Genomic DNA, 22,966 nt, shown 5'->3' with positions numbered 1-22,966 from the left:
ATTTTATTATTGAGGGTGCATTGAAAAACTACGTATAATTCGTGAATATCCTCATCTGACACACGAAGCATTCTCGAATGAAGCCCTCAGACCAGATTATCTGGACAATTTGGCAGCAAGAAGTCGCAAGGCGTGCTTTCAAGTTCAAAACCAACTTGAATGATTCACTGATTGCTTTTTGATGTTAAAATTAGACCAGGGGATCTGCAATATTTTCAAGCTACCAGGCATTGTCTAACATGCAACCAATGCTTGGTAGATGAGTATTCTTGTATTTCTCTGTACTGAGATGTAGTTGGCACAGCTAAGGAGCCAAGCACGTTGCCTCGTGCTCCGCATCTAAACACTACAACCCTTTAGCCATTCTACTGCTAAAAACGACCTGGTGATGACTAGCTACTGTGACAGCAATTAAATAGGCACTCAAGGCACATTCATGTTACCACTGCAGCACTGTCAGTGCATGAGGAGGGGTTAAATATTCTGAAACGCGAGAGTTGTGCAGTGTTTGCCTGCAAAAAAATACAAAGCCTTCAGACGTACCCTCGTCTCGTTTGGCCGTGTAGGAGATCTAGGGTAGTGCTCTAAGACACTGCTACTTGCACTTTCTGCCAAGCGGGACTGAGACGCAAACAGTGATCCGAGCAGAACGGAGAGCACACATCAAGCTACAAATGCCGACGGTTTGCATCAGCACCATTTTGCGCACCATCGGACTGGGATGCCTGCAATGCCAGTGATATCACTCCTCACCATGCCAACATTTTGATGTAATAGCTGCTATGGCACTATTTCTCCTTTGTCTAATGTGCTGCACTAATGTGTGACATCCGTGTTTTGTTACAACACTGTTCGAGGAGCTTCAGTACGTTGGTATACCTTGCTATTGCTTTCAACATGCCCTTTGGACATAACCACCCACTTATTTTTTTAGCAACCTCTCAGATTTCTATTTCATTAGGGGATGTGTTTACAGAATGTTTCAGTGCAACATACGTATCCTGCGTGATGGCCACATTCATTGTAAACATGGCATAAATGGAGAAGTGGGCGATTATGATGTGTGGTGAGGTGTATTGCGACTCGATGGTTTTGCTTTCAGAGAGATAATTATTCACCAACATCAATAATTGTGCTGAATGTATTGATAAGAGAGATTTCCCACCTGCGGCTGCATCTTTTAAATAACACTTTAATATGGAACAATGGGCAACAGGCAATAACAAGGGGTTTCTATAACAATGCATCGCCGAATTCTGGATGAGAATCTGACACTGATGAAATTATGATCACTGTTACATCATACATAAGGCTTCCTCTCGTACATATTGTTTCAAATTTAGTAACTGAAATTTAAATATGTATGACCATGAGACACTGTTCATATTTAACATGAAGTAGCAATTCGATAAAAAAGAAAAGCATGCATTTTATGCAATAACAGAATGTTTCAACCGAAAAAAAATAAAGAAATGTAGGAAATTGATCAAAATGTTCCAAGCTTATATTTTAATGCTTTGGTGACGATATAGCTATTCTTTGAACACAAGCTGACGTTGTATTTGTAAACATCTGGCATGCCATTCGTAACAATCCATCATGAAATGAGGGATGGAGCATGATTGTGGTGTGTTCTGGCTCTCGCATGCCTCGCACGACGAGCAGCCAAAATAGTGGTATTATTTCGAGCATCAAGCACTGTACACACATCCATACTACTTAAATTGCAATGAGTCCTAATTTTTAAAAAACACAAGCGCGCTACATCTGAAGACTACTCAAAGCCACTGCGCCGACGAGGAGGCCGACAAGTCCATCAACTTCCAGGCAGCCTTGGGATCGAGCTCGTTCTGATCCCGGCAGAGAACCCAGGCGTGATGTATGCGCAAGATTTTCTCCGGGTCGCCTTCGACCACTTCGCCTTTGCTGTTGCGCACCACGTTGATCTGCTGCGACTGAAAGGTAACAATAAGTACGGGCCCCTGCTCCATGATCTTGCCCATGGCTAGGTCGACGTTCATCACATCGAGCACATGGGAGTCGTAGCGGTATCCCAGTTGGATGGCCTGCTTTATGGGCGTGCTGATCACGTTGAAGGGCGCGTCGTGGCACCAGTCGCGCAGAATCTCGAGGTCACCGCGAACCATGGCCTCGAGCAGGTTGGGGATGATGTCGGTCTCGCACATGCGCAGGAACTCGTTCTTGTCGAAGCTCGGGTCGATCTTGCAGATCTCGGTGAGCACCTCGGAGAGCTCGGTCTTCTGGAAGAGTCCGCCGAAGATGTCGGACACCTTGTCGGTGAGCGAGCGGGAGGCGCGCACCAAAGGGTTGTCACTTTCGTCGTAGCGCGTCTTCAGGTCGAACAACTTGTGCACGTACGGGTTGTTGTCGCGGAAGTTCTGCCAGCTTTGGTACAAGCGGGAGTCGCGGTGAAGTTCCACGCCCGTCGCCTCCTCGTTGGGCGCGACGACTCGGGCGTCGGCTTGGCCCGAGCCGAGCTCGGAGCGCTTCCGCAGCGTCTTCGGAGCCCTGTAGACGCGAGCACCGGCCGCCGCCGCTTCGTCGATCTCCGTCTTCACGGCTTTGATGCCCGAAGACACCGCCTGGAAGGCGCCCGACTTGCCCAGCTGATCGCCCTGCTTGGCTAACGTTTCCGCCGCCGACTTGGCCGACTTGGCGAGCTCTTCGGTCAGCTCTCGGCTCTTCTTGCCGATCTCGCTCTTCTGGGCTTCTTCAATGCCTTCTTTGATCTTCTCCTTGAGCGATTCGAGCTGCTCCATGATCTGCTGCGAGCCTTTCGCCGTCTCCGCTTCGATGTTCTCGTACTTCATCCGGGCTTTCCGTAACGCCTCCGACTGTTCGAGTTTCGCGGCTTCCTCGCGAAACTTCTTTAAACTTTCTTTCATTTCCTTGTTTTGCACCATCTCTTGCTTGATGTTCTCGAACACCTGTCCGAAGAAACCTTTGCGCTGGGAGGGCGAGCTGTAGCACCTGACCCCGAGAGAACTACGAAATAGGGAAGTATTTACATTTCCGTTCCTGAGTAAGTGGACGGAGCAGATGTGCCGGAAGGCAGAGTTCGTCGAATTCAAACCGTACGACGACCGGGGGAAACGCACGGCACGAGAAACGCCGAGCCATGCTTGCGGCACGGCGAACGCCATTTTTGCCCTTGGCGTGATTCCCAACGTTGCTGGTCGAAACCAAAAACGCGTCTCTTTTAGCCAAACAAGGTTGCTTTCGGTTTCGTTTTCTGCATCGCATTTTTGACCGCGACTTCCAGTAATGGCGTCGGCGTAAATGCAAAAGAAAGCACATAATTTTGGGTTTAATGCTTACCGCGAAGCACCTGGCTACTTGATGTTGTCCGAAACAAACCGATGTCTCCTGTCATTAAGCCTGTCATCAATCTAGAATTTTGAACTCTTCGATGGATGTAAACTCAATTACTGAGTCTAGTACAATAAATTCAATCTTTGAATACTGCGGCAACTTCTGTGTGTTTTATATTCAGCGCATCTTATTTTTCTTCGAATGGGAAGAAGTGGAAATGTCGCAGTGACGAAAATTATAGCCTTCGAGACTGGTCTCAGTCGCATTCTAACAAACAGGGTAGTAACAAATGATCCCACATATATAAATTCTTACAATTTTAAGAATCTCTATACGCTATAACACAATAACAACGCGGCGGCAAAAGTGTATTTCTGGATCAAAATTCACTTTGACGCATGCAGTACGCAAGAGCATAGCCTTTGAGACCTGAAGGTAAATCGAATCGAGCCCGAGTTTGGACGCTACTTATTTCGAGTGCCACAGAATAAAAACTTGTTTCGCTTCGCTATGTTGGACAAATCTAAAAACATTAAATATGATACGAATGTTTAAAACGTAAATGTTAACTCTGTTTGTATGCCTGCCGTAGGGAAAATGCAGGGCCTTCGAGATCGGCTTTAAGTACTTGAAGGAGCTGTCGCAAGGTGGGCAAGCTGGTGACAGAGGACTAACACAGGCGCACGCTTAATGTCAAAAAAGTAATGAGTGTTAAGAAAAGAAGGATACGAAACAAAAAACAGCAAAACAAAATGCTTAATATAGTTGAAAGTCACGTGTTTGGAATGCGCACATGACGTTAAGGCGGGTGTTTTAAAAACAAGTAGCGTACGAAATATTGCGAAGTCACTCCGTGCGTAGACTGCGAATCGGCAGGGAAAGAAAAATTATTTGATATTGCTCCAATCATCTAAACAATATAAATAAAATAAGGTAAACATCTGTACACGTTCCTGTAGTAGTGTGGTGTGGCGGTTGAGTTCTCACGCTATGGTGTGGTCGCACAGGAGTGCGCTTCAGTTACATTAAGGCGAAAGCCTTAGATGCCTGAGAATATGCGAAAATTTACTGTTGGCGTCGTCGGTGTCAACGCGATGGATGCAAAAAATCATAATCACGTGGTACGTCCCCCTCTGACGTCACATATCGCCAAAATGTGTGACGTCACCATAACGTCACATGACGTCATGTCATGACATTGTGGCTTGTTCAAAGGTGGGCCGATCGCGGAGGCAGTGCAAAATCACGTAAGTTGGAGATAGCTTTCGGAGGGCGTGGGGAAGGATGAGTATATCGTCTGAGAACGAGAAGAGATAGCTTTCGCCTTCGAGTCGTCTTAGGCGACTGCGTAAGGGATCCTGTGAGCTCTATTATTATTATTATTATTATTATTATTATTATTATTATTATTATTATTATTATTATTATTATTATTATTATTATTATTATTATTATTATTATTATTACCTTTCGAAACGGCTCTGCCTCGGCACAGAGCAAGCGGGCAGGCTGCTGAGGTAATCATTTGTGGAAAGCCGGTGGAGCGGTAAAGTAAGGAACAAACCGAACGCGCCTTACGCAGTAAGCTCTACAAAAGCTGGCTCTGGGCGTTTCGGTAAGGTTCCAAACCTAATAATAAACTTAAGCTCCTCCCACAGCAGTCGCTGACTCAGCCACAGAGAATTGACATAGGCGTTCCATGCGATAGCGTTTGATCATTCCGTGGCGTCAAGCACTTTTACGTGATCAGGACATTAGAGAGAGAGAGAGAGAGAAAATTTGTAAGAAGAAGGCGGAGAGCTCAGCCTCAGCGCGAAAGTCCTTTCACTCTGCACAAGGCAAAATGGAAAGGAAAAAAAAAAAATATTAAGGCAGGTTCGCACTAGTGGTGCCGGGCCTGAAGGAAGTTCGGAGCTGGGCAGCCTTCTTTGCTTCTCTTCGCTTTTCTCTTTCTTTCCTTTTCTCTCTTTCCGTCTTTCTTTCTTCATTTCTATTTTTCTTATTATTTTTCCCCTTTCTTTCACTCTCTCTCTCTATTCTCGCTTGCTTCCTCTTTTTTTCCTATTTTTGTACGTGGTTTTGCCTGCGTTACACCGAGCGACGACAGCATACGATAGCATACGACAGCTCGGGCCCCTAAAGTGCTCCGCACTTGATATGATCATCACGGCGCTCCAAGAACAAGAGGAAGAATACTTCTCCTTGGCGCTAGTGCGCGCTCAATATGCTACAAATGGCTATGCTATTCGTGGTTTTGCCTGCGTTACGCCAAGCTACGACAGCATACGATGACAGCATACGATGACAGCATACGACAGCATACGACAGGCCGGGCCTCTAAAGTACTCCGCACTTAAAAGAGCGATGAAGTATGATCAAGTGTGATGGTGGGTGGCGGCTTGAGCTAGTTGGTATGTCGTGATGATTGCTATGGAGCGAGCTCGGGACAAGGACAAAGAGGCGCACGAAGGCGAGAGCTAACTTTCAACTAGGTTTATTGTGCAGGACACGAAAAGATAGAGGCGACAGAAAACACTTGACAAAAGGTGAGTAATGAAAAGAAGTCCAGCAAAGCAATAATTCAATGGTCTTCTCCTTTGGCTTCTTTATTTGGTATGTTTTCGTTTTTGTTGTTTGAATTTATTGCTTTGCTCGACTTCTTTGCATTACTCATCTTTTGTCAAGTGTTTTCTGTCGCCTATATCTTTTCGTGTCCTCCACAATGAACCTATAGTTGGAAGTTATCGCTCGTCTTCGTGTGCCTCCTTGTCCTTGTCCCGAGTTCGCGCTATAGCAATAATCGTGACGGTGGGGACAGGAAGAAGTGAGGCGTGCATAAATTGATAGTACCTTTAGTCAACTCTAGGAAGAGCACAGGCGAAAGCCTACGCACCCGTGAGAGAAGTTCAGGGGAAAATGGAAGCTTGAAGAGATGAAAAGTGCTTGAACAGGGGTTGTCTCTGGTTCCAACGTTTCGGCACGTGAACTTGTTGACGAAGACAACCCCTGTTCAAAAATTTTTCGTGCTCTCACAAGACATACAGAATTTCGGATGTTCTCAGTCGGTGCATTATGCCCCCCCCCCCCCCCACCGCTCCCCCTGATGCTTTCTGCAACTCACCTGGTGTTGCACGCAGTCACGTACTGACTACGGTATCGACCTTCCATTGGCCAAGTGACGATGCCATGTGACGACGCCACAAATTAGGCGGTTTGCGACGTTATGATGACGTCATGTGACTTTTGGTACACCGATGGACACTTCATTCGTTCGCTTGAGTATCACTTGACCTTTTACCAACCTTTATTACTCAGTTTTCATTTGGACCGTTCGTGTTGACGCCGATTACGCCGGCGTTTCCACTCATGCGATATATAGGGTGTTTTTTTTAGGCAACGCATATTTTTTATACAAGCCCTATGGCAGTCGGGCTACTGTCACTTTCTCACACGATCTCTGCGTCTAGGCGGAAATAGTTTGCCGCAGCTAAAACAGCACCGATCCCACTAATTAACAACAACTCGTTAATTAACTTTTGAATTATTGCCTTCGGGGCAGTTCTTTATATTAGAAAGTTGTAGTGGGTGACATTTTATGGCATACCTATTTTTTCGACATCGCAAAAGTTGCACGTGATTTCACATATTCGTAATCCAATTTTAACGGCGATATCGAACGTGCTCGAGCCGGGCGCGCAGGAAAAGCGACCACTCTGTCACGTCATACGGGAACTACCCGTGACAACTTGACAAGGAAGTGACGAAATTCAAATTCTGAAGCGACGTTTATATCTAGCTGACAGGGACACCAGGCTTCAAGCATACAATTTCCTTGTGCGCCCTTCACTAGAATACGCGTCAACCATTTGGCATCCCCACCAGATCACCCTTACTAATCTACTGGAAGCCGTCCAGAATAAAGCAGCTCGATTCATCTTATCATCATACTCACGATTTCAAAGCGTTTCATCTTTGAAAGCAGAGCTGAATATGCCGCCGCTTGCTGTGCGCAGGCAATTTTCCAGATTATCATTTTTTCATACCCTTTATCACTCTAACACATCATTGCCCGAACGCATATTTTACCGCCACCTCATACTTCTAGTCGCACCGATCATGCTTTCAAAGTCAACCCTATCTTCGCCCGTACGGAAAAATTCAAAAATTCGCCTTTACCTTTATCGATAAAGGAATGGAATGAATTACCTTCCAGGATTGCTACAATAGCTGAGCCTTCTTTGTTTAATTCAGCATTGCTAACCTATTTGGAACCCTGTGACTTTCATTAATAATTATGCTTTATCTGATGTTTACTCTTGTTGTATTGCTTGCCTTGTTACGTTCTACGAATTTCTGTACTATAGCATTGTATTAACCTGCAATTATTCATTATCTGTAAAAATTGTGTTCTGTTTATGTCCCCCCCCCCCCCCTATGTAATGCCCCTAGTGGGCCCTTAAGGTACTTGAACAAATAAATGAATAAATAAATGAATGAAGGCTCGCCACGGCCGTACCCTTTCGTTAAAAGCGGCCGTATCTCACTTGCGCTAGCGGATCGCCTTTGTACTAGGGGTGTGCAAATAGTGAAATTTCATCTCGAATTCGAATCGAATAGTGCCGAGTAGTAGCCAAAAACATCGAATATCGAATCGAATATTGAATACCAAAATTTTTATGGAAAATTGAAAGAAACAACAGCGGTAATGTTTTGATTCATCGTCATGGTGCTCAGGGCCCCAAAACCTTCTGGCGCCCGTTCACAGAAGCGTTTTAACTGCGCGCCGGAACGATGGACATTTCTGAACGTGTGGTGTGGTGCGGCAGTGACACAGCGTGAACAAATTTTTCCATCCCTTACAAAAATGCAGATTGAGTTTTAATTGACCTGGAACCGAGCATGTATTGAGTCAATTGCAGGTCAATTCAACCGCATTGTCTATTGGGTCAGCTCGGTACAGATTTAATTGACTAAAGGTAAGAAAGCGCCAATTTACTCACACTCTATACGCATTAAATTGACTTTAAAAAAACTAAGTGTCAATTGACTCGAACTCAACGTATGCATTATTGACCGGCTACTGAGCCCTCTCAATATAGCATGCAGTGCTACCTCAAGTCTTATGTTTTATGCTTCTCTAGCTTGCAATATGACATTTCACTTTTTTTTTGCATCACAGAAGTGTAATGTCCTAATGTACCTGGATTTAGTTTTCTTGTTTATATAGAATAATATTCTATATAGTTACAAAAGCACCATGAAGCACGCATGTGCAGGGCATCTCCTTAGGTATAGGGCCAAGTTTCACCGCAGGGCCTCCCTCCCGGCCGCCCCCCTTTCTTTTTCGTTGTTGAGTACTAAAAAAAGCAACGGAAAAACGAAAATTAAGCCAGCTAGGTGCTTTGATCGAAGGTCGCAAGATCGATGCTGCTGGTCCCCGCGGCTGTCGACGGGGTAAACGGGAAGTTAGCAGTTCTTTGAATGCAAGATCAAACGCTCTTCTCACCATGAATTGTCAAAAAACATGCGTAGCCATATGACCCGCTATGACGGATCGTGTCGCGGTCAAGTGCGACACTTGCATTTGCTTCAATGATGCGTTAAAATTTTGCCTTCGAGATTAGCAAAAATACCGTTGATTCAATGTTTATCGGAATGTGTATTCAATGCTTTGACAAGCAGTGTCTTTATTATTATTACTTTATTAATATTTATTCATGAGAAGTACGATAAAAAATTGGGGGACGCTTAAGCTTCGCCTTTAAGAGCTGAACGCGATAGCGATATTCTGTTCCTACTGCGCAGTTCAAACACTACGAGGGTTTAACAGAATGCGCCCACTAAGGCGTGTGCCTTATGTAATGGGTAGCATGCTTTAAACCAGGAGCAATTATGCGCGAGAAACTTCTTCGAAGTTGCGATGCTCCCACTACGTGGTCTTAAGGGAATACGCGCACTAATGTGTGCGCCTTTTGTAATGGGTGGCTGTCTTTAAACCACGAAGTCGTTATGATATTGGCATGGTGTGACGCCCTATGGCAATGTACACTTGTACCACGCAATACTACTGCGATATTACATCTCGTACTGTGACACCTGTATACAGGACGCGTATTTCTGGGAAGCATGAAAGTTACTTTCAGTGCAGCTCCAAGCAGAGGCGTGGCTGTGTGGTAGAACACCTGCTTGCCACGCAGACGGCCTGGGTTCGATTCTCATTCGGACCCAACATTTTTATTATTTTATTTTATTTGCAGCTTTTTCGATTTTTCGGTCACGGACATGATGATGATTTTTCGCTCACAACCAACGGCCCCGACGCCGACAGCGCAATTTCTGCGATACGAGCTCTTTAACGCTGTCGCGTTAAAAAAATGAGGATCTAACACGTCGTGGTAGCCGGCTTAAGGCCGAACCATATAGAGCATTTCTGCCGGCGTTTTCCCGGCGTTTCGTACGCCGGCGTCCCTCGACGTCGACGCTACCGGTAACGGTGGCCGAAACGTCCACCTCTGGACGGTCCAGACATCACGGGCGGCAGCGTCCTTCAATGGTCGTGCATTTTCAAGCTGCTCTCCCCCGTGGGGGGAAAAGGCGCACCCTATTGTTCCAAAACTCGCCTGTCTGGTAAGTCGCGGGCGGTATTCTTTGCACGTTGCGGGGACCATGAGGGGTGAATAACTCGGAGAACACATGTCGCAAACTTTCACTGCACAGGTGCAAGGAGGCCCGTCTACTGTTGCGATCAAGAAAACAACGCGGGAAAAGATCAATCTGTATTTTATAGGGTGCTAATATTGCGCCATGAATACTTGAAATTTAGTTCATAAATAAGCTTCGCACAATTTACTGGGAGTTACACCCGTGTAAATTTCTGACGGTCACTTTAGCTCTTGTTTTGCATCCCTCCGCGCCGCACTTTCTTCTTCAGAATTGCTCACCAGCGTCGCGAGTGTGGATCGTCTTCATCACTTGCGATCTCTCTTGCTCTGATTTCGTGGACAGCGAGTACCGTGATTTACACAGGCTATCAGCGAAAGTGTGAAGAAGCTACTTCACTCATGTGCTGCAATTGTGGCTGTACATGGAAGTTTGTTTCGGCGGAACGGTTGTTCAAAATAATTTAGCGCCAGGACTAGTTTCGGTAACGATAGGTAAACTTCAGCATTATGTGCTTGCTTGCTTTCTATGAGTGATTCTGAGACCGCTTCAATCCCTTCAGCGATAGGTATATTCGTATACAAGGAGCAGGCATCTAATGTTACCAGAATGGCCTGATCCGAGAGTGTTTGTGTTTTGTTAATAGAATCTATTATTCGAAGGAAATGAGGTGTATCTTGAACAAAAGACGGTAGGTTAGATTGTATTTTAGATAAATGATGATTTAGAAATGTTGATAGCGACTCAGTAGGTGTATTATTGTTAGATACTAATAGGCTTGCCCGGGATTTGCGCGATAAGCAGTTCATCTATGGACACCTTATGAATCTTCGGAAGAAGATAGAAGCGGCCTGCTTGCTTGTTTTTGGGCATCAGGAACCGGTGCTCAGAGTGTGTGATTAATTTCCTGGCTAGAAAATCCGTGATCGTATGTTATATGCTATTACTACATTCTTGAGTCGGCTCCGAGGCTAATTTTCGACAGTGCGTGTTGTTGCTGAGTTGTCTGATAGCTTCGTTTTTTATATTTTTCTATAGGCCAGATTACTATACTACCACCCTTGTCCGCTGCTTTTATGACTATGTCCTTTCTGTTTGAAAGTTGTTTCAAGACCTCGTGTTCTGCGTAAGTTAAGTTCTTCGGCTTTCGACTCCGTTTAGCTGTGCTCAGAATTTCCCTTGAGACTAGTTTTATATATTGATCTAGCTCTTGGCATTGTTCTGTATCTGGTGTCCAAGTGCTTGGCGGACGCAAAGAGTCATTGCTTACGTCTTCCGTATCTGCCTTATCAAAAAAAGAATTCCTTGATGGGCAAACGTCTTGAAAACTCAGTTATATCTTTGTGGAGCTCGTACTCGTTACTGCATTGTTTGTGGGACAAAATGTAAGGCCAAAGCTTTGTGATATGTCTACCACTTCGCTACGGCGTTCTGGGTGTTGGGCTGGGATTGCGGGGCTTTCTACCGTTTTTATCGTATTATTGAGGCCAGAGTTCGTAGCATGATTTTCTTTGCGCTTTTCCTTGATCAGCAATTTATCTTTTCTACGTTCTACGAACTGGGCAAGTTCTTCAGTTTCCTCTTCAGATAGTTTAACGCTATCAAGTTGGTTGGTGATTAAAGCAAGTTGATTTCCGCAATGTTCTTTTAAAATATCTATTAATGACAGACGCGCTTTATAGAATGCTGTTCCATTTCGCTAATAGTTCAGGCGGTAGGGTACCAAGAACACATCTGACCTTAACTTTAAGACCTTTCGGAATTTCCTTTTTTTTTAACGTAGCTTCTTTATGACTCACCCAGTCGTCACAGTGGCATCTCCTCCCTCCCCCACCCCTTCTCCCTTCTGGTGGAGAGGGCACGAAGCATATACACACGATAGCTAAGGAAATCAGTTCCAGCCTAGAAGAAGACAAGTCCACTTGTCGAAACGTTGGCTCGAGCACCCACCCCCTGTTTACGGATTTTTTTCATAATAAACACTGTTACTCGATATGCACTCTTCCAAAGGGTCGTGAGACGCGAAGAGAAACGCTACGCGCGTTGTGTCTTCCCTCTAGCCTGGCTGTCAATTCACACAGGGCGAGCGGATGGCGAGCGGGGAAGGAGGAGGAGGAGAGGTTGAGGAAAGGAAAAGGCGCAACTTCTGCAACCCTAATTGGGAGCACGGCTCAGCGCCAAGCGGGGAACGCGGTACGACAGCCAGGCGAGCGTCGGAGAGCTATTTTAGGGGCGAAGCTCCTTAGGCGGCACCCGTTCGTCCCTTGTAGTCGTAGTCGTAGTAATCGTAGTGCGTAACCAGTCTTACGCTTTGACCTCCAAGGTGGTGCCGGTGGGAGATTTTTCCTGTGCGTTGTTGAACAAAAAAAAAAAAAATCGCGGCGTGCGCGTTAACTAAAAGCCGAATTCTTCTGTCTCTCATTCCCCATTAGCAGCCATTGGCATGTTCCAGTAGGAAACGTTAGTAGAAGTAGAAGTGTAAGTGTTAGCTAAAAGCCGACTTCTTCTGTCTCTCATTCCCATTAGCAGCCATTGTTTATCTCCAAGGTGGTGCCTGGTGAGATTTCTCCTGTGCGTGATTAAACAATAAAAATTTTGTTCAAAACGCCGTTGATTGATGAAATAAACCAACGAAAGACGCCAGATGTTTTGTAAAAGCAAAACGAAAGAACGCCAGATGTTTCTAAAGCAAAACGAAAAGACGCCAGCTGCTTAACGAAAGACGCCAGATGTTTTCTAAAGCAATGGTTTTCTAAACAATGAAAATTCACAGCGTACATGTAAAATTAATGTGAGCTGCAAGTCGTCATAACTCATCGAACCTTTAGTATAAACGCGCCCGATGTCACGTCGGTGATGATGTACTGGGCAGAATTCACGAAAGATTCACGGTTTACCGATGAACCTCCGCAGCTTCGCCCACTCATCATCATTCACTCCGTGGATATGCTGTGATTTTTTTCAATATGGATGCACGCTATGAGCGAGGCTAGGGCTGAAGCCACCACCTCGCGGTGTGTTCAACAAAATTACACTTCTATTGGAAACGCACCGAATGGGATGGTCGCAGCGACGGCGGGTTTTTTTTAGATGCGAAGCAGCTCTTTGACTCACGTGTGTAACGCCGTACGTTACGTGCGTCCGTACGAATGCGCCGCAACGCGTTCCCCTCGCCGTAGGTGTTGGAGCGTTGCCAAGTGGGTCACGCCAAAGCTTTGCGTTGACGTCACGCTCCCCTCGCACGCTTCCCTCGCAGGTGCGCGCTGACGTCACTCTCTCCTTCACCCGCAGCATGGTCGCCGTAGCGCCGCAGCTGCCGGCTGCTCCGCCCGCTCGCAACACCTCTGAACTAAAGTCCCGTGGTAGACAAGGCGAAACGCGCGCCTTCTCCGGTCCAGCGTCCGTGTCTCGACTCTGAAGAAACAACGACTACGAAGTCTTGCCAAACGCTTTAATGAAACTTACACGAAACCCAACCCGCCTCCCGTGTCTTTGCGTTTCAAACAAACGTTTACTCGAGTAACGCTACACCGAGTTTCGCTTCAAACCGTTCTTCCAGCATCCGCGTCGACGCCCGTTTCAACCGGGTCAACGCCGTGCGCACCGCTGCTGCTTCGCATCCCATCAGGGTTCCCTTCGGGGAGATGGTCCAAGTTTTTCTTTTTCGAGTCTGGTGGCACACATGTCACCACCCTGTTATAAAGGGGACGCTCATAGCATCCACCCATCCATCCATGCAAGAGCACTGCGAGAGGAAAGCGTGAAAGATAAAAGGCGCGTTCATGTATGTTCTGTTATGTGTTGGGCGGGAGCTCCGTGGGCTAAATGCCCGCGAGCCATCGTCGCGGACCGAGGGGTCATGGGCTCGACTCCTACCAATGGAACTTTTTCTCATTGTTTTTTGTCTTTGCCATTTGATGGCATTCATTTTGCTGACGTATTTCCGTGACGGAAATACGTCATGAAAATCTTGGTGGACCCCGGCATAAAACACTTTCGTGTTAAAAAAAAAACGATTTATTTCGTGAGCGCTCGCAGGCATACAAGGAACATCTTCTCTTTAGCCCTTTCATGTCTGAAAAACTATGGCTAAAACGACAGAACAATTCCTAACATAAGGAAAGCGAGCTGACGATATCACTCATAAAACAACGCTGTGGTTCTTTTACGCTCCGTTATACAACATCAGACGGTTGCCCTCGCCTTACGCGCGTTTAAGCACGGTATCCCGCGTGTGTAAACGCTGAGTGTGGACGCTCCGTGGAGTATTTTGTCTTGTAATTACTTATGAATTTGTAATAAAACATTATCGCGCTTACTCCTTACTGGTGTTGTCTGCGTTAATGCCAGTTGAGGCTACGGCGTCTCCTGGCACGTTCGCAGCATTTCACACAGTTGAGGCACGGAATATATTGTCACGTGGTCGTGACGTCCACGAAGACAGCAGTCGGCCTTTGCAGGGTGAAACTGTTTATTTGGCCGAACCTGTGGCCGGAAAATGAGAACTAGAACTACAGCAATACACGCTGTACAATGATAGCGGCGAACAGCTAGGGCGTCGTCCGTCGATCAACTGACAAGCGCTGAAGCGCGTCGGCATTTAAACATGTGCCGTCGAATACAAGGTATATGGAAACTGGTAGCGAAGCTTCCATAGACGCCCATACGTTCAGAAAATGGCGGCTCTTAAGCTGCTCATGGGGCTTAGCGCCATCTGTGTGAGGAGGGAACACTTCCGGCGGAACAAAAAATAAGCCGGATGTGACGCAAGATTCAATAAATAAGTGACGTCATTTTGGTGGCACTGGCGCGAAATTTGACTTAAAATCACTTCAGGCCTTTGATCATTGAGGGCTCACGTCATTGCCATCCGACGCAAGTTGTCGAGTGTGCTCCTAGTCAACGCCGGCTCAACTAGTAGAGACTCGTGACTATAGCATGCTGTATGAATCGCCTTGGTGTTGCTGAAAAATCTTGCATTTTCTCTGAAGCTTTATGCTGCATTCTTGTCTTGCTGTACTAAAGAAATAAGTTGATTACCTTGATTGTATTTTTTTCTGCCGTGGGATACAGAGCCCAAAATGACACTTGACCACACTTGGCTGCCATCAGCCCTCCCCCCGTCCCCGTAATAAATTGCTGCCGACGCCACTGCTCCGTTGTTAAATTGCGTCGCACATACGCAGGCCGCCCTCGTGCCTTAAGTATAAATCAAGGTCATATAATACTTGCGTGGTTTGTGTGCTTCAGTTCTAAGAGAAGAAATATAACGTCTAGTCACAATCATGATATTTCAATTTATTACTGGATCAACATAATACAACTTTATTACACTGTACAAAATCAGCAACAAGCATAAAAATAAGTACAACATGCGTACGGACACTAAATACATTATGATCTCCTTTAGCCACCGATAAACTGACCTTACCCGTGACACATAGCATCAAGCGTCAATGAAAGTTTCAACAGCGGAACTACTCTCAAACAAGAGAAAATAACTAGTGCATTATTGCCAACGTGGGAGATTCCCACTGCGCGCGTCTCTCAGGACTCTAAATAAAGGTTCACCATCCAGCCATCCATTGCCTTAACAATCTAAATATGGAGCCAACTGAAGGGGCACATCTCAAAAATTACAACTTTGCTTGTGTAAGTGCGACCAATATATACCATTTTGACATTTTCCACCAACAGGTCGTTAGGTATGAACGTTTCTAGTTAACATTCAGGGTGGTTAACTTTTTTGCTGTTAATATAGTTATATTCACACGCTTTCCAAGCTTATTACACCACCTATGTCTGAGGGTCGCAGGAAAAGAAGCAAGCCAACGCGCCAGCACAACTTTGCTAATCTGACGTGGTGCGTACAGAGAGATCTAAAATGGCTGTAAATATTTAGCAATAAAACGTACATGACAAAAATACTAGTGTGTCTTGTTCCAGAAGGTAGGCGAGCAAGCCCCGACTAAATAAGCAGCCTCAGATCGTCGTTTTTTGCATGTGTTACCCCGTTTTTTTTTCTTTCTTTTTTCTCCATTAATGACATTCGTGCCGTATAAAAAAGGGGCGCATGAAGCGTGATGTGCGTTATTCAACGATTTCGCACGCACTCACGAGCGCAAGAAAAGGAATAAACCATGGCGACACTCGCCGATAAAGGCATTCAAGAATAAATGTGAGATACATGATGTCATCCGGGGCATACGCGCTCAAATTCAGATCTCACTCAAACACACGTAGGACGAGCGTCTGGTCCGGGCGTTCTGTTAATCTTACAACGTCGCCCTGGCACTCCCACCCTCTACTGCAAACGATCGACTGTATGCCCTAGGAGTTCACAATACTACACAGGAAACCCTACAAACTAAGAGAATTGCCTATCAAGTCCAACTCAATCACAGAGAGTAAGGGACATCATTACCAGCCTCAATATTTCGCATTTGGTGACAGTCCAAGATCGCCAGATACCCCGAATGGCATACGCTCCCGCATCGATAGTCAACCGCTCATCCTCACAAAGAATCATTCTCGCCGCTCACGAACACGATTGGTGCGCACTTCAAGCGGCATGGTTATCAAAAACATGGGATCACTAGCCAACTGCTTTCCATGTTGATTGTGCAGGACTGCACGTCTTTACAGCTGCAGCCTTATTGGCTGCAATTCGCCTTCTTAATGACCAGAAAATATCATATTCCGAGTGGCTGCCATGGTAGAAGAAGCAATCGCCCTTGCCATCTGCACTAAGTCCAAAGCCCACATCCTCACGAACTCGCAAGAGGCCTGTCGACATGCATGGTAGCGTTTGCAAACAGGCTACCCAGATCGTAAGTTCTCCTTTCCCCTACCCGAATATTATGAGGCCCATCTCCATGGTTCCTACCATCAGAGACTCGCCGAAGGGAATGTCGCTGCACATGCGCTGGCCCGTGAATCACTTTACTAGGTGACCCATTACGGTAGTCTAGTGGTTATGGTGCTCGACTGCTGAACCGCAGGTCGCGGGATCGACTACCGGCCACGGCGACTGCATTTTCGATAGAGGAGAAAATGCTCGAGGCCCGCGAGCTTACACTTAGGTGTACGTTAAAGAGCCCCAGGTGGTCGAAATTTCCGGAGCCTTCCACCACGGCATAATCATATCGTGGTTATGGGACGTTAAACTCCAACAATTATAATTAATTTTACTGGGCGCTCCACTCTGCTGTCGACCGTACACCTGTGGCGGCCTCGGACTCAACCACCGCCACCCCCTGAGGCACCAACTACATGTCACGACACCCACCTCTCAGTGGTGCAGGGTTACGGTGCTCGGCGGCTGGCACGCTTGGAAAATGCATTGAGAAAATAAATTCAGTTGCTGAGTCTTCGCGCTTGCTGCATAGCTTTATGCTTAACTTGTGCACATTGAAGCTCAGCATTTCTTTTTCTTGCAAACCAATGCAGCCTGACTCGAGCGAAGAGATGAAACAAGTGGTCATAAACTTCCTCATCACAAACGGTGAGCGTCCTTTCGACCTTCTCGCGAAGATGCATACACAGCGTATGTCCTACTCTGTTCGTAGAGAAAAGGCTCCCAATGGTGTTTTCGAAGACATTTTCACAGCCCTCAACAAAGGACACAAAAGGAGAGGAAGGCACTGAGAGACCTCCAAAGTCCGTTTCTGCAGCACCGTTTGCACTCAAAGGAGAATTTGGTTACCCTCAGTTAACTCCGCACCTTCGACCCTGAGAACACAATTTTGGGCCTTTCCGACACACGAATGCGACCTCAAAAATTTTGCCGCAAGCCAACCCGCAAAATAAACTAGGTTATTTTGCTCAATGTCCGAGAGTTCTTCAGCGCAAGGGTCATCTGCGATCCCAAGCGAGACTATGTTTTCGGTACCAAGAGCCGGAGACGGCGCCGAAAGGTCTGTGGGGAGGGTCGCCAAGATCGATGTCATGTCCTCGGCGCAATTAGAGCTCTCAGACAGCTTGAACCAGTTACTGACCAACAGATGTCTGAAAGCGGCCTGAAACTGACGAGCTGTGGTGTTGGCGTTAGCTCCTGATTTGGAACGTACAACCGAGAAGGTGTTTTCCAGCGCGTCTTGATTAAGCCTCCTTGTCAGCAGATATGCAAATCCATAATGAACGCTGAGATGGTCGCATAGCATTAGGATAGACCGCATTGTCAAACAAAACCCGCGCACACAGGGCGGTTGCCTCGGGCACCCAACTACTTGCATGTTCTCAAACAGCGCAATGCATTCCTCCAGAAACTCTCTATGGACAGAGCCATTGCACATCGCAGATGCGTAAGGTGTTTTTGCCACTTTTTGAGAACTGTTGAGGCAGTCAAACAAGCGGTCTACCCTTTCGACAAACCGTGCAGTATGGATTGCTTCGGCGGGTAGCTGCTGAAAAGTCATCAATATGTACATCGCAGCTGCACAGTGGTTGCTAAAAACCTGTGCGGCCAACTTTACAGACATCTTTGATGCAAATGTTAGATTGAAGTGCTTGTCGCTCAGTCTTGGGATGGAACGAATTTCCCGCGCGCGGTCCTTTTCGTAAGTATCTCTTATGTAGTGGCTCTTCACAAGATGATTCCCTATTTTGAAATCATACTTAAAGAGCATGTTTCGCAAGCACTTAAGCAAGTGAGGAGCATCGAAAATGAAAAAGAGCCTCCGCCCGTCGATGTCTGCATAGGGCTGTTCGGTAGTCACAAGGCTTGCAAAAAGGGACACGTTCTGGCTTCCCTGGTCACAGACCACAGCCACTGGTTGCAAGCCAGCGTCACAAAGGGACTTGTAGCATTGAAAAAGCAGGTCCTTCAAAGCACTCGCAGGTGCCCCCCGATGCGCGAAAAAATAGCCAAGGGGTTGTTTCCACGCCGTTCGGATACCTTTAGCCATAAAGACAAGAGCCTTGTTGCAAAGGTTATTTCCTTGAACACCATCATATTCTTCCAGGCCTTCGAATCTGTCATGGGATGGGTTGTACGAAAGCTCTCTCTTGATGTGCATTTCATCGAAAACAATGCAACAGGCTCTGTCACTCATGGAAAAGGTAGCCGCTCGTCTCTTTATAAGGTCGAAGATTTGCGGGAAGAACCCAACCCTTAACGGGACTCGCTTAAGCCACAACTGCAGAGATCGCACTGACGGCAGCCTTAGGAGTCGCCTACAGTACCTATAGCCCTTTGGGCTATGGAAGTAGAGTCCAAGGGCAAATGATTTGTTTTGGCTCGACCAGCGGCGACCAAAGCGGCTGACGTTGTTCATCCTCAGCTGAGCCTCCACGAGTGCTGCAACAGCTGGAGACACGTGTGAGCGGACGCTTCGGACGACTTCCCCAAGGGTTAGGGCTTGACGCTGCCTCTGCAACCTTGCTTGCAGCCTCCGGTTTAAGTCCCGCTGTTTCCGCAGCTTCGCCTTCAGCTCCTTGGTTTTCCTCCGCACGTCGCGGTGACTCGTGCAGGGCACTGTGAGAGATGCGGGTTTTTTAAGGAGTACGCTTTGTAGATGTTCGACGCATAATAGGAGTCGTTAAGGAAATCATATGATAATGACCACTCTTCGTGACATCTTTCTGAGCTGTAAATGTAAACACTTCATAATATTTTACAGAAGCTTTGCAAAATGAAAAGGATCGGTGATTGCGCACATGCCGTTATGAACAAGTGCTCTATGATAGAAGGATCATTCGGTGGCAATGCAGTGTACTCTCTTTATTACCTTATACCTTAGACAACCAATACCTCTAGAACATATAGGGTTACACAAGGATGGAGAAATGATTTTCCGGATGGTTATTTGTGCAAAATTAAGGCATATGAATTACCGTCCACCTGCTGGCTTTCACATTGTTGACTGACATAGAAGGGAACATTTCAGCGTATTTCAGGATCGAAGTGGCCGCTTGACGAGTGATTCTGCGCGAATAGGCAGACCTGCCCGGTCTACATTTCATGTTGTAGGAGATTGTGCCCAGTGCAGTGAGGTTAAGTAAAATGAATATTTGTAGATACACAAACATCTAACATTGTATAGAATCATAGACTTCGTCGATAGACTATTTGTGGCGTGCACGTCGATATGCGCACAAATAGTCACAAAGTCACAGAAATTCCTTTTCTGTTATTGTATGTTTGGTGTGACATGAAATCTTTGCAAGAACAGTTACTTTTCTGAAAGACCACTTTTTAGTCGCGATATTTCACCATATTGCAAGGATAATTTTTGGGAGCTCTAGAGATATAGCCAATGGCAGGACATCGCATCATGAGGGGTTTTGTATTCCAATGAGTGATGCAATGATTTTCAGAACAAACTTTTGTACTGGGGCGAAATTTTTTACCGTTGTTATGGCTTTTACTCTTGCCTCACATGTTTGTGAAAGAAGATGGCATGTTGACGTTCAAAATGACTCACTAATGCTCACCTTGGCTTAAAACTTCAGCAGCTACGCCAGTGACAGAGTTGATTGTTGGAGTCTGTGCAGCCGACGGAGCCTGTGGTAATGCGGCCTGTCGAGCCTCGTTAGCTCTGGCTTCTTGTACAGGAACTGCGTTGTCCACCAGCACGTTGTCCCGGTGTTCTGTGTATGAGGTAGATATAGTGCAATTTAGCATGTCGAACGAGGAAGAAAAGAAAATTAAAGGAAGAAGTGACGAGAGCACCGCAGAGATTACATCGGGTCAGTAGTTACCTAGGACTTCTTGGGGAGGTGCCAGGCATCCATGTGATGGACGGGCGTACGTGTGGTTGCAATGATCCCTTGTTGCGCTGCACCCTGCAGTTTATTGAGCTTGAACTTATTGTCTGAGAACAGTGGTGTTTCCGCTCTATATACGTTGCTTAAGCTCCGAGAGGCAAGGTTACCTTCTGCTCCCGATAATTCCGTCTCGGAGGCGCTGCCTTCAGGAAGTCGGATGAATGTCGGCTCGAGAACCGACGGAACCTGTGGAGCCGCGTTCACTCTGTCCTCTTGTGCAGGAACGGTGTTTTCCACGAGAACGTTGTCCCGGTGTTCTGCGAATGAGGTAGATAATATGGTACAATTTAGCCGGTCGAACGAGGAAGAAAAGAAAACTAAAGGAAGGAGTGATGAGAGCACCCCAGAGATTACATCGGGCCAGAAGTTACCTGGGACTTCTTGGGAAGGTGCTACGCATCCATGTGATGGACGGGCGTAGGTGTGGTCGCAATGACCCTCCGTTGCGCACCACCCTGCAGTTTCTTTATTGGGAAGGGGGGGGGGGGGTGGCTTATTGCAGGATAGTAGTCATGTTTTCAATCTTTATAAGCTGTTTTCGCTTCAAAAAGCAAGGTTACCTGCTAAACTGGATACTTTCCGCGCGGCCGTCTCATTCGCTTGGCAGCCCGTGGACAAGGCGTTTTCTGGGAGGTACGAGTTCACGTGGCCTGGCGAACCCGACTCTGCAGACACGATACGAAAGATTTATGCAACGTGTATCTTTGGTGAAAAGCTACAAATGTCACCTTCAGTCTTTGAAGCCTGGACACGATGCTGGCCACGGTCACCACACGTGTTGTCATGGTTAGCTCCGGCGCCTGCTAGAAAGATGCAGTATGCGCTTATTAATTTTTTTCCTGAGAATGAATTCTTAATGCTAAAGCAGTTGTTTCTATCAATTCTCTCGATCTATTAACTCTTCTATATATTACCTATAAACACACTATCTTTTGTGTGAATAATTGTGCATGCATGCAAATTGTAGCGAGAAATACGGCTCATAGTTCTACTTACCGATGACAGGAAATACCGTAGGTACTGCGTCTTGACAAAGAAAACCGGGCCGCAGGAATGCCGATTCACGAAAGTGCAGCGAGCACACCACTCTGAGCCGCAGCTGTCCCGGCGTCTTATCATGCAGACACGGGTTTCTGCAGAACCTCACCCAGGATTCACGCCTGCAATTTCATGGTAGCATTGTTTTGGCAATTGTGTCGCGATAGATAAGTAAAAAGAAAAAAAATATAGATCACTGCAACAGAAAGCGATCGATGGCAGTAAGTAAAAGCACATAGCAGGAAAGATGTAGCAGCAACGCAGCACAGAAAAGCACGGCACAGCACTGCGATGGAAATATTGCTTGCGCATCCAAGGGCCGGAAGCAACAATCACAACAAGCATTTTAATGCGATAGTGATCTATAGCACTGAGATAGACGATTAAAGCGAACCGTTTGAAGCGATCCGAGTGACGCACAGTACTTGCGCTATATGTGATAGCTTGAGAAGTCCTAGAGTATTTGACACCACTTGCTCCGAGCCAAACCTGAGGTGGAATCAAGCGATAACTGTAACACAACGTCAAGCTTCAGACCCCCCCCCCCCCTTTTTTTTTTCAAAGCACCATGACTTTCCCTTGCACAACTCTACGTGCACTTATTAACAGTACTATACTTTTGCCTCACCTTGTGGGAATGAGAGGGAAACGGTGAAGTGAAATGCCAGGCGTACGGGAGTTGCTGTTGCATCCTTGTACAGCACATCGTTTCCGTGGGTACCGAGGCAAGCGCTCCGTGCCAACCGTTGGCCGCATCGTCCCGTACGACACCGTGCCCGTCGGGCACGGTACTAAACGTGCTCACCCGCGTTACAACGCACCTCGCAACTCCACACACAGCAAAAATAAAGTTCCCACCAAAATAATTAGCAAAAACTAATGCATGTGCACAACACCTAAACACGTGAGGGGGCGTTTCGTAGAAGACGAACTTTACGCGCGCCTTTCCGAACACTACAAGGACTGGACGAAGATTGACAGCAGAGGTTGGCTGCTCGAAGCACTGGCTGCGTGCTGTTCAGGGTTCGATCTGCCTGAGCTCTGCCTGCATAGCGACGTGGTTGCCGTTTGCTCGAACGTTCTCGAACCTGTGCTGCTTCTTCAAGGGCGTCTTGGTGCATCCTCCAGTGGGGGTGCGGCCGGATCGGGCGGTGCTTGCTTAGGCATC

General features: G+C 46.6%; 2 protein-coding genes across 2 annotated transcripts; both read right to left on the bottom strand.

Moving 5' to 3' along the window:
* Positions 1 to 1,489: 1,489 nt before the first annotated feature.
* LOC119394402 (mitochondrial import inner membrane translocase subunit TIM44) lies at positions 1,490 to 3,202 on the bottom strand. Its single transcript, XM_037661696.2, has one exon. It carries the CDS (start codon positions 3,162 to 3,164, stop codon positions 1,779 to 1,781), a length of 1,386 nt encoding a protein of 461 aa, XP_037517624.1. The 5' UTR covers positions 3,165 to 3,202; the 3' UTR covers positions 1,490 to 1,778.
* Positions 3,203 to 17,154: 13,952 nt separating this feature from the next.
* LOC119395059 (DNA transposase THAP9) lies at positions 17,155 to 22,489 on the bottom strand. Its single transcript, XM_049416076.1, is given in 9 exon segments — positions 17,155 to 17,684; positions 17,687 to 19,468; positions 20,428 to 20,583; positions 20,868 to 21,017; positions 21,132 to 21,224; positions 21,321 to 21,425; positions 21,489 to 21,563; positions 21,757 to 21,920; positions 22,473 to 22,489. Coding segments are annotated over 9 exon segments (2,877 nt in total). The 3' UTR covers positions 17,155 to 17,349.
* Between the last annotated feature and the right edge of the window lie 477 nt (positions 22,490 to 22,966).

Source organism: Rhipicephalus sanguineus, chromosome 5 (genome assembly GCF_013339695.2).
Source record: "Rhipicephalus sanguineus isolate Rsan-2018 chromosome 5, BIME_Rsan_1.4, whole genome shotgun sequence".
Taxonomy (NCBI): domain Eukaryota; kingdom Metazoa; phylum Arthropoda; class Arachnida; order Ixodida; family Ixodidae; genus Rhipicephalus; species Rhipicephalus sanguineus.
Note: the sequence above shows the minus strand (reverse complement) of the source record. Positions and strands in the feature narration are given on the sequence as shown.

Bases quoted from the DNA above. Each gene is read 5' to 3' on its own strand.
- LOC119394402 (XM_037661696.2), bottom strand. From the start codon at position 3,164: ATGGCGTTCGCCGTGCCGCAAGCATGGCTCGGCGTTTCTCGTGCCGTG.